Source organism: Sus scrofa, chromosome 6 (assembly GCF_000003025.6).
Source record: "Sus scrofa isolate TJ Tabasco breed Duroc chromosome 6, Sscrofa11.1, whole genome shotgun sequence".
Lineage (NCBI taxonomy): Eukaryota > Metazoa > Chordata > Mammalia > Artiodactyla > Suidae > Sus > Sus scrofa.
Genome location: NC_010448.4, coordinates 10,047,576 through 10,059,949, shown reverse-complemented (window position 1 = coordinate 10,059,949; position 12,374 = coordinate 10,047,576). Strand labels below are relative to the sequence as shown.

At 46.5% G+C, this 12,374-nt stretch overlaps 1 protein-coding gene across 1 annotated transcript in view; it reads left to right on the top strand.

The window, feature by feature from the left end:
• Positions 1-12,374, top strand: part of VAT1L (vesicle amine transport 1 like) — a 163,046-nt gene that overhangs the window by 60,594 nt on the left and 90,078 nt on the right. Inside the window, exon 4 of the mRNA XM_003126850.6 lies at positions 7,530-7,672. Within this exon, the coding sequence (XP_003126898.3) occupies positions 7,530-7,672 (143 nt within the window). The remainder of the gene's footprint in view (positions 1-7,529; positions 7,673-12,374) is intronic.

Here is a 12,374-nt window from a genome sequence, read left to right as displayed (position 1 = left end):
CTCCGCTCCTCTAATCCTCCGTCTGCCATGCCCAGCTTTTCTGGAAGAGACTCTTGTGTTGAACTGCCAGTCTGTCGATAAGATCAAATTGCAGGGACCCCCTTGGGAGGTTGGGGCTACTAGATGCAAACCATTACATATAGGGTGGGTAAACAATAAGATCTAACTGTTTGGCACAGGGAACTGTATTCAGTACCCTTGGGATAAACCATGGAAAAGAATGTATATATGTGTATCAAGGAATCATTTTGCTGTGCAGCAGAAATTAACACAATACTATACGCCAACTGTATTTCAATTTGAAAAAATTAAAATGAAAAAATGTCAGGGACTTCCCCCCTTCCCCCAAACAGCTCCCTTGTAAATACTGGCCATTGATTTCCCACAGACTGAAGGAACCCCAGCAGCTGTGGAATTAAGACTGAGCTGGTTGAAGTCTGTTTACCTATCTAAACCTGAGACAGAGCTATCCAGAGTGGGTCAATGCAGGCTTCCAGATTAATGTCAAGGACTCATGGTTTTCCCTAAGTCTTCCATGTCAGCAACTTGAATGCTCAGCAGGATGTATAAAAAAGATTAACAGCAGAGTGGCCGTGGGGTCCAGGACAGCTGAGTCTGACCCCAGCCTTTTCACATAGCAGCTACATAACACTGGACAGGTTCCTCTCCCTTTCTGAATCCCCATTTTCAGGTTTAAAAGGGACACCAAAAAATGTATTCTAAAAGTGGCTTAAAGGTATTGAGCAAAGCACTTTAGTTCAGTACCTGGCACAGTGTGAGCGGAAGGAACGACAGATGCCGGTTCTGCTGTACTGTTAGCCACAGGGCAGACAGGCAGAGGCCTGCTGCGGAGTTCTCACATTCTGCAGAGGGAAGGGAAAATCAATTAAAAAGCAAGTACATGCAAATCTCCATTTACAGCTGTTGCTGGGAGACTGGATTGTCTTGTTCATTTTATGTTCCGGGTCTGCAGGTAAATTGCAAAATCCTTTTTATTGAAAATTCACTCCGTCTTCTCCAAATGTTTATTGAGTCCGTGCTATTTGCAAGGCACGTGGGAGAGACGAGGATAAATTAGATGCTGATCTTGCATCCACCTTGGGAGTTGGAGAAGGGAGGATACAGATTTTCTGTAAATGTGAGAGGGAGCGCTTTCCTGCTTAAATACAGGATGCTGAGCATTATTTACTTTAGAAAATCACTGAGGATCTTGCAAGGGCCTCTCATTGCCCGAGTGAATTAATAGAGAGTTCAATGAGGGGGTGGAATGCCGTGAAAAGATGTGCACTGAACTTGGGTTTACTACAGCATTGCTTATATATAACATAAACTATGAGATATATACTAATTGTATATTATGCTACTTATATGTGCATGTATATGATACATGCACAAATAATATTATTTATGCTAGTTATATATTACAACTGGAATATATACTAATATATATACTAATTATATATTATATGAAATATTAATTATATATATACATATAATAGTTATAATAGGTTATTCTAATTATATATACAGTTGGCCCTCAGTATCTACAGGGGATTGGGTCCCAGGACCATCTGGCCCCCACCCCACCTGCACGCCAAAATCCAAGGAGGATCAAGTCTCTTATAAAATTGTGTAGACAGAGTTCTCTTCGTGGTTCGGCAGTTAATGAACACGACTAGGATCCATGAGGATGCAGGTGCAATTCCTTGGCCTCGCTCAGTGGGCTAAGGATCTGGCATTGCCGTGAGCTCTGGTGTAGGTCACAGATGTGGCTTGGATCTTGTATTAGCGTGGCTTTGGTATAGGCCAGCAGCTGTAGCTCTGATTCAGCCCCTAGCCTGGGAACTTCCATATGCCATGGGTGCAGCCCTAAAAAAAAAAAAAATCATGTAGTGTCTACATATAACCTATGCATACCCTCTTGTATACTTTAAAATCATCTCAAGATTAATTATAATACCTAATACAATGTAACTGTATGTAAATAGTTGCTGGCACGCAGCAAATTCACATTTTGCTTTTGGAACTTTCTGGAACTTTTTCCTCCTGAATATTTTTGAACCACAGTTTGTTGAGTTCACAGATGCAGAATTCATGTATAAGGAGGACTGACTGTAATTATATATTTATGTATTACATATTATATATAATGTTCATATATTACATATTAGGTAGCAATATAAATATATAAGTAAACCAGTTACTTATTTCATTTTTCTATCACATGTATCTTTCTCTGTAAAATGGAAATGGTAGCATTCCCTTGTGGTGCAGTGGGGTAAGGATCCAGTGTTGTCATGCTGCTGTAGTGCAGATTCAATCACTGGCCCAGGAACTTCCAGATGCCACAGGTGCAGCCAAAAATAAATAAATTAACTAAATGGAAATGGTACAATTCTACTTGGGCCAGAGACTAGATATGCCACTTAAATCTATGCACAAAGCTAAAGAACATAGAAATTTGCAAAATGAGGAGGGGCATTCCCCATTACAGCAAAACCCCTCTCGTTTCTTGTGCATCCATTCCACAAATTTTACCAAACATCTGCTCGTGCCATGGGGTATAGAGCCATGGGGCTCATAGATGGGTCAGGCAGCAACCACTAAAGACTGTGGTGGCTACTGTCCTGGAGGAAAGTCAATGGTGGCACAAAAAGAGGCCAATGACTCTGCCTGGGATGCTGGGAAGGATTTCAAGAAGAGGAGATGCCTCAGGCAGAGTGGCTGTGATGTGTAGAAGAGAGTGGAAGGGCATGATAGGTAGGGGAAAGCATTTGGGAAAACCAGCACTGATGTAAAACAGCGTGATATGTTCTGCTGAATAGATGATGGATATGCTCCCGCTGCTGACAGAATCATAATGATACCAAGAAAAGCAGTATAAGAGTCCCAGTAATAATGATAGCAAATACGCATTGTGCATTCACTATTCTAAGACCAAGGATGCATTGTGTCATATAATCCCACAACAATCTTAGAGCTTCTATGCACCATATATAATGCATATTGAGACAAGTGACAAACACATTACTCAAGGTTGTCAGCTAGTAAGTACAGCACACTGTACCCCAGTGGCCTTGGCCCAGGTACCTAACCTCTGTAAACCTCAGCTCCTTCCTCAGTGAAATAAGGTTGGAGGCTCAGTCTGAGAATGACACGGGACGAGGGCCATGGAGAATGTCAGTGATGACTCAAGTCTGTGGAGTGTTAGGGGGTGGATATTGAAAAGTGGGGGGGGCAGTCATGTTAGTTAGATAGCAGAGGGCTGGCCTTGTGCATTTCAGAATGAGGGCCATTACTGGCACTGGGAAGCTCTGAAACACGTGGGGGAATGCCTGGTGTGTTTGAGAGAAGCCACTCTGCCCACAGTGTGAAGGGCACCTGGATGCACCCAGGCTGGTCAGAAGAGCTGCTGAGTGGAAACAACATCAGTGCTGAGCGATTGGATGTGGGGGTGAGGGAGGAGGAGGGGTCCAGAATGACCTCCAGATTCCTGGCTTTAGCCATGGGGGAACAGTGCAGTTCCATCCGCAGAGGCAGGAAGTGCAGTGCGAGAAATGTTAGGAATTGAACCAGGTCTGCCCCACCTTCATCCAGCTGTTGAAGTCCTAACACCTCCCCTGGTTTGGAGGGAGGGTCTTCCTGGAAGTAAGCAAGTTAAATGAGGTCATGAGGATGAGTTCTAATCCAGTATGACTGCTGTCTGTATAAAAAAGGGAAATGTGGATGAAAGTGGGCAGACAGGGAAGCCCATGCAAAGAGACCCTGGGGAGAAGACCGCTATCTGCAAGCCAAGGAGAGAATCCGGGATTGGATCCCTACCTCACAGCCATTAGGAGCCGGCCCTGCCAACACCTTGATTTCAGCCTGCTATCTTCCAGAACCCTGAAACGATACATTTCTGTTAACACGCCCAGTCTGTGGTACTTTGCTATAGCCGCCCTAGCAAATTATTATGGGGGTAACTCATTTAGAGACATCCATGAGCTGTGTTTTAGGTGAGCTGAATCTGCTGTGTTGTTTCAGGATAGCCAGGTGAAGACAGATGCCAACGTGGTGGTTCAAATATGGGTCTCGGTGGGTCTGAAGATAGAAATGAAGGTGTATCTGTTGTTTTCTGCCACTCAGCAGCAACTATAGGACAGGGTGACTAGGTAGCACATAGTAAGAATTTGGGAAAGAGTTGAGTGGATAAATGGCGCATTTGCCTAAGGACAGAAGGCAGGAGGAACTATGTGGGGATGGGAACTAGTTCTAAGTACCCATCCCAGCACCAAAGAGGCTAGTTCAAGCTTCCTGGAAGAATTTTCGAGAATAGTCACATTGTTTGCTGATATTTATACTCACTAGGAAGGAGAGTCGCTTCTTTGTTCTCTAACACTGGGGGAAATAAAGAAATTAACCAAATACCAAAGCTATTCTTAGAGCAGAGAACTATAGCCTGTCTGGACTCGCAGGTTCATGCCCCTGTTCTGAAATGTGGACCTCCAAGTGAGCATGTCAGTCATGTGTCTATTTCAGGTAGCAACTTAAAAGCCTGCTTAGCTTAAAATGTCAAAATAAGGAGACAGCAAGCCATGATAGAAAATGGCATAACTGGAAGTCAGACGACCTTGCTTTCAGCCTCAGGTCTGCCTCTGAAGAACTAGGTCACCTTAACCTTTCCGAGTCCCCCCCCCGCCACCCTCATCTATAAAACAATGATGGGGGGGCGGGTAACTGGATGATCTTGCACCTTTGACATTCTCTGTTTCTCACAATGTTGCCTTTAATTGCAAATGTTGGGAAGAATCATATTTCCACAAACGGACCTGCCAGTCCGATTTAGTCCACAGACATGAAGACATGTAAATAAAGTGAGAGGTAGTAATTCCTATCATGGATGGCTTTGGTAGAATAATTGCCCTCCTTAATGATTTCTGCCTCCTTGAGATGATAGATGGAAGACTGGAAAGAGACACTACATGGTCTCTTTAAGTTTTATTGTTTTTTCTTTTGGCTGCACCTGCTGCAGAGGGAAGTTCCTGGGCCAGGGATTGAACCCCCTCCACAGCAGAAACCCACCACTGCAGTGACAATTCTTGATCCTTAACCCACTGTGCTACAGGCGAACACCAGTACTTGGGTTGTTTTTTTTTTCTTTTTTTTTTCTTTTTTGGCCACCCCAAATCATATGGAGTTCCTGGGTCAGGAATCAGATCTGAGCTGCAGTTGTGACCTAGCCGCTGCTGTGGCAACACCAGATCCTTTAACCCACTGCCCCAGGCTGGGGATCGAACCTGTGTCCTGACTCTGTAGAGACACGGCCAATCCCATTGTGCCACAGTGTGAACTCCCAGTATTTGGATTTATTTTTTTATTATTATTATTTTTTTTTGTCTTTTTGCCATTTCTTGGGCCGCTCCTGCGGCATATGGAGGTTCCCGGGCTAGGGGTCGAATCGGAGCTGTAGCTGCCAGCCTATGCCAGAGCCACAGCAACGCAGGATCCGAGCCGCGTCTGTGACCTACACCACAGCTCACGGCAACGCCAGAACCTTGACCCACTGAGCAAGGGCAGGGATCGATCCCGCAACCTCATGGTTCCTAGTCGGATTCGTTAACCACTGCGCCACGACGGGAACTCCCAATATTTGGATTTAGAATCTCTTTTTTTTTCTTTCTTTGGCTGTACCTGGGGCATATGGAAGTTCCAGGGCCAGGGATCAAATCTGGGCCACAGCTGCAACCTACACCACAGCAGCAGCAATGCCAGATCCTTAACTCACTGTGCCACAAGGGAATTCCAGTACTTGGTTTTATTTTTTGTCTATTCTTTTTACAGCTGCACCTGTGGCATATGCAAGTTCCCGGGCTAGGGGTCGAATTGGAGCTGCAGCTGCAGGCCTGTGCCACAGCCACAGAAATACCAGATCTGAGCCACATCTGTGACCTATGCTGCAGCTTGCAGTAATGCTGGATCCTTAACCCACTGAGCGAGGCCAGGGATTGAACCCACATCCTCATGGGTTCTTAACCTGCTGAGCCACAACGGGAACTCCCAGTATGTGGTTTTAGAATCTTGGGGGGGGGTGGCTACACTTATGGCATATGGACGTTTCTGGGCCAAGGATCGAATCCAAGCCATAGCTTCGACTTGCGCCACAGCTGTGGCAATGCCAGATCCTTAACCCATTGCACCACAGCAGAAGCTCCTGGTTTTAGAATCTTAATTCTTGCACCTTAATTAGCACAAAACTTGGGTTTTTTGGAAGGTTTCTGAAGGCACATGATCAATGTATTTTATCCAATAACTTAAATTTCCAACCATACTGCAAAAGAATATGGGAAGATTACCTATTCCTAACAACATCTGTGATTTCTCTTGGACCATTGATGTTTAAACATCACCCACTGGCCTTTTCTTTAAATCCTGGACACCTCAGCCCTGGATAGAATAAGCCTGGAAGAGGTACAAATGATTAAGATTGAGTACGTGTTAAGTTATGTTTTGTGGCGGGTGCTGGACCTGTGTTACATGTTGCCTCATTAACACCCCCTGTAACAGATGCTGTCTTCCCTGCACTCAACTCACTGTGCCGAAGGATGCTTACTTAGGGGTCCTCACTGGCTGTGGGAGCATGGTTGGCACCCAAGGACAAGCCAGATGTGCCTAAGAGTTACTGTTGAAGAAGCAAGCCTCAGTCCCTATCAGGGGGATAGTTGGTGGATAAATACCCCAGCTTCCTCACCACTTGGTGGGGATGACTAACATGTATGGTGATTTTTTGGTTTTGGGGGTTTTTTTGAACCACAGTGTTCAATGGCTTGATGTGGATCTCAGTTCCAAGACCAGGGGTTGAACCCGGTTGCAGCAGTGACAGCATTGAATCCTAACCACTAGGCCACCAGGGAACTCCCCTCCAAGGTGTATTCCACACTTGCCCACGGAGTTTGTTAGAGGGATTGAGTTCCAGTTACTGTGGATGATGACTTGATAACACACCCCTTAGTGGCTGCCTTCTACTTCTATCTTGATACCCTGGTATTTCCTGTGATCAAATTCCAGGTAAAGGACTTGCTCTCAAATCTTTGCCTCAGAATCTGCTTCCAGGGAACCCAAACTAAGACTTCTTCCCAGGTCCCTAGGGAGGAGGTGATATTAGTGCTAATTTCTAGGTGGAGAGCCTGAGGCTGTGCGGTTAAATAATTGTTGTTACGTCTTAGTATTGGGGTTTTTTGGACTCACTTTCCTCTACACCAGTGGTTCTCAATCAAGGGAGATTTTGGTCTCTCAGGGGACCTTTTGAAATGTCTGGAGATATTTTAAGATGTCAGAACTGGAGGAGGATGCTGGTACCCAGAGATGGAGGCCAGGGATGCTGCCAAACATCTTAAAAATGCACAGTTCAGCCCCCGCGACAAAGACAAATCCAGCCAAGACAGGCCAATGGCGGCAAGGCTGACAAATCCTGCTTCTCACCTAGTAAGACTGGCTTCTGGATGGTAGCCCTCCTGGAGTGTGACTTGTCTGTGGTGTTTCACTTCCAGGGCCAAGCTGTGGCTCAGCTGTGCTCCACTGTCCCCAATGTGACTGTCTTTGGGACGGCTTCTACCTTCAAGCATGAAGCCATCAAAGACTCTGTGACCCACCTCTTTGACAGAAATGCAGACTACGTGCAGGAAGTGAAAAGGTAAGATGCTTGCTCTAAGGAGCACCAGGACCAGCCTTTCTTTGTTGCCCACGCTCTTTGTTGGCCACACTCATGGCATGTGGAAGTTCCTGGGCTAGGGATAGAACCCACGCCACAGCAGTGACCTGGGTCGCTGCACTGACAATGCTGGATCCTTAACCTGCTGCACCACAAGGGAACTCCACGCTTGGGTCTCTCTTAAAGAACAAGAGCATTCATTTAGAAGAGGGCTCGTAATAGTAATAAACATATATATCACTAGCTCTGTGCTATTTCACACGCAGTCACTCATCTAATCTCTCAGCAACCTTACTATTATCCCATTTGTGGAGGATAAACCCAAGAAACAGTTGAGTAACTTGCAAAGCTGAGTTGTGAGAACTGCCATTACACGGCCTCAATACAGAGACGGTCGTTTCCCACTCATTCACCTCACAGCCCCGGGGAATGGGGGCCCCGACCTGGCGGTGACTGGGAGCCACCAAAGGACCAAAGTGGTGCCATGGATCAGATGAGGGGTCTTCACCAGTCACTGGTGCTGCATAAAGAAGGAATGGGAGGGGGGAGGCTGGAGGCAGGGACATCAGTCAGCTGGCTGCTGTCATCACCCAGGGCGGGGGACAGTGGTTGACAGCCTGATCCATGTCCCACCTGTGATCCTGATGCTACTGATCGCAGCTGCGTGTGTGTTTCAACACAGGAAACTGGAAGGAACACCCAGCTGCCGCCACACTATTAGATGGTGTGTGTGTCTCACTCCTGTTGACTCTCAGAGTTAAAGGCTGATTCTCAGGCTCCGTTCCCACTCCCAGCTTCTGTTGGGGGGGGGGGAGTTCAGTGATGTCCCAGAGCCCCAGTTTTTGTATTTTTCATTCTCCAGCACAAAATTGTAAGGTACAAAGGAATTAGGTTGTCCAGCTGGCATGATAACAGGGAAACGATTTTCTCCAAATCGCAGATGAAGAGATGAAACACTGAACGGCTGGAGGATGGGCCATCTAGTTGTTTGAAGTGAGAGGTTTAGTTATTAGACCAGGTTCGGTGAAACCTGGGGAGTTTCTTGGAAAGGAGCGTCTTCAGATGGTGTGAATTTTCAGATTTGTTTTTAGATTTGGAACGCGGAGATTTGCATCTCATTTAAAGTTGCCCCACTGTGTCCCATTGGGATGTGAAATGAGAGCGTTAAAGCTAGATATTAGAAATTCGCCACCCGTTGATCAGATGCGCAGAGGCTGCAGGCATGTTTTAAAGACTTCCAAAAGGTGCTTGGCCTGCTTTGGGGGCCTTCGGTTAGTCCCTCCTTCCTTTAGCTTGCATCTCTTCAGCTGTGGTCGGAAAATGAACCACCACTGTCCCTCAGCCACCTTCTCGTTCATCCTCTTGAGTGATATTTCTGCAAGCATCTTTCTTCTATTCCTGCCCCGACCTGCTTCATACGCACTGAGTGTTTGTGATGGGCCACGTACTCAGCTAGAGCCAGAGACCCAGCTAAAACCACCTTGAGAATCACTGTCTTGGAGCCCAGAGTCTCATTGGGGAAGAAGAGAAAAAAATAACTTTTTTTTTTTTTTTTGTCTTTTTAGGATCACACCCATGGCATACAGAGGTTCCCAGGCTAGGGGTCGAATCGGAGCTGCAGCTGCTGGCCAACACCACAGCCACAGCACTGCAGGATCCCAGCTGCATCTGTGACCTACACCACAGCTCACAACAACGCCGGATCCTTGATCCGCTGCGCAAGGTCAGGGATCGAACCTGCATCCTCATGGATGCTAATCAGATTTGCTTCCACTGAGCCATGACGGCAACTCCAAAAATACTTTTAAAAATTCATTGACTTTCACTTTTGGTATGTGCCCTGGTGGAGAAATGCAAGGTTCCCTTGAATATAAGGAATCAGACTCATCATCCGTCAGAGGGAGATTTGGGCTGAGAATTAAGGCAGGAGAATGTGGCTGAACAAGAGCATTTCTCTCTTTCTTTTCTTTTTTGCTGCACATGTGACATGGGAACGTTTCGGGCCAGAGATTGGACCTGCGCCACAGCAGTGACCTGAGCCACAGTGGTGGCAATGCTGGCTCTTTAACCTGCTGAGCCACTGGGGAACTCCCTGGAGGAGCACTTCTGACCAAGGAAGATGGCATGTGCCAAGGCCTGGGGTCAGGAAAGGCTTGGGAAATTCCAGAATCTGAAAGGAGGCCAGTGCAGTTGGAGGATGTGGTTGGGGGTGTGGGGGGAAGTGGCAGATGGGGGTCAGGAGATGGCTTCACTCCTAAAGAAGTGACACTGCATAACCAGGGGGCGTCTGCTGTTCCCATTTCCCGTGTGGCTGAGCCATTCCCTTGCCCCCTCACGGCCCTTGACCGACTGCTGTTTGCCCCTGAGTCAGTGATCTGATATGAAAAGAGCAGAAGGTAACAGCACCTGAGACCACCTCTCCCTGCCACCTTCTTCCCTGTGTTTTTAAGGAGAGATCCTGGGATTAGCCTAAAAATGACTGGGAAGCCACAAATAAGTTTATACTCTCTGTCCCACTAATCCTCCTCTCAGGAAGTAAGCCAAAAGAAGATAAAAAAAAACAAAAAAAACAATGGGTACCCGCTGCCTGTTGCAGAGCCAAGCACCGCTTCTGCTTCACTGGAGGCGCTCAGTGTGTGCCTGCAGGATGAATTACAGCATTGCCTATAATAGCGAAAATTCTGAACCAGCCCCCATTATCAACAGAAGGGAAACAGTTCGGTAGGTTATGCTACGCCCACGCGCTTGAGTATTATGCAGCCCCTAAAAAAAAAAAAAATGATAATTATGAAGACTCTGGCAGAAAATGAAAAAAGTACCCATGGTAGCATATTGAGTGAAAAAAGCAGAATGCCAAATTCCAGCTACAGTGTGATCACAGCTTTGTATAAATTCTTGGCGCGTAAGGACATAAAATGAAAGGAAAGGGGGAGAAAAAAATCCACCCATTGAGATGCAATAGGAGAGGAAGGCAGATTTTTCTTTCTTTGCTGATCACGGATACCGTTTGTTACATTATGTGTGTGTAATAAACTTGAAAAAATAATAACATAAAATTTCTTGGGATGAAAAATTCTTTTATCAACCAGTCGGTTGGTAAGCTTCTTTTGAACGTGTTTGCAGCCTAGAGCCAGGCATTATAAAGGGAATGGGGCAAAAGAATTATGGATAAGACAGACCTCGTCTTTATGTCACTCACCCCTTTTCTGTTAGGGAGGAGAGAGGTGAGTGTGCTTGAAACCAAGCAGAAGAGTTAGAAGCCTTGAATTGTGTGCTTCTGGCTGTAAGGGCTTTAAAAATTAAGTGGAGGGAAAGATGAGAGAATGTGCCAAGGTGGGTGGCCCCTCGGGGGTGGAGTGGGGACGATTCCAGCAGGTAGAGCGAGGCAGGGACTGAGTCCCAGGCAAGACCAGCAGGCACTGGACAAAGTGATGAGGCCACCAGGCCTTGTCAGTCTCCCACTGTGCTGCTGGTTTCACTTAGACCATTGTACGTGCAGGACAAAAGATGCTCATCTTCCAGATGAAGAAACTGAGACCTAGTGGAAATTAATAAGAGTCTAACGACCAGAAGAGAAGAGAGGGAGAGACATCAAGAAAGGAGTCCTAGAGGTGGTATTGCTAAGGGCATCAATAGTGAACTTTTACTAAACAGCCTACTGTGTGCCAGGCACCAAGCTGGGCACCTTGAGATCGCCTCATTCCTCCATCACAAGCTTGGAGGTGATGGTTAAAGCTATGGCACAGGAGTCCTCTTGTGGCACAGTGGGTTAAGGGTCTGACATTGTCATTGCAGTGGCGTGGGTCCCTGCTGTGGCACAGGTTCGATCCCTGGCCTGGGAACGTCCACATGCCATGGGCACAGCAGAAAGAAACATAGGAAAAAAGCTATGGCACAGATGAGTTCTCAGAGCAAAGGGAATTCCAAACAAGAAGAAATGCATGTGGAGCCAAGGATCCAACTGGAAATCAAGGTGACAGTGAAGGGGGACAAAGTCGAAGAGTTTCTCCCTCAGTACTGGCTCTGTCAGACCTGCCACCACTCAAGGGAAATTCGTCATGGATCCGAGTGGATGGAAAACAGGGAGGCGGCATTCTCAGTAAAGGAGCAAGGGGTGGGGGACCAAGGAAGGACAGCCACCAAAGTCTCGGATCAGCAATCCCAAAATACCAGGCTGCTGAATTTGGCCCAGAGCATCTCTGAGCTGGGTCTATTTGTGTTTGCTTTTTAAATCAGCAGACATTTAAGACAGTGTGAGGAGGCAGAACAGGAACTGTTGGCTTTAACCGTCTGCCCCTACTCTCTCTGTTTTTATATAATTATGACTACATATATGCAGGCAAGGCAGACACTTTCAGAAATGGGGGAGGCACTAAGAAATTAGGATGGCCTCTGTGCCTCTGATGGGCTCCCTAGCTCTGCTTGTGATATTCCATCATCATGCCTCTAAAAGATGCTACTAAGGTGCTTTTCAACATCCCAAGGCTACTTGTGGGGCCTGGAGCATTTTAAATAGACCCACTGAATCTGGTTCAGTCTGATTCACTGATTAGACTTGCAATGACTAAATGGAGGATGGAATGCTTTTCAATTTTGCAACTTTTTCCTGAAGGGATGTTGCTGGCCTCAAAGGGAGCCATGTCTGCTTAAAGGTTTGACTTCTACCAAGTGTCATCATCCTCAG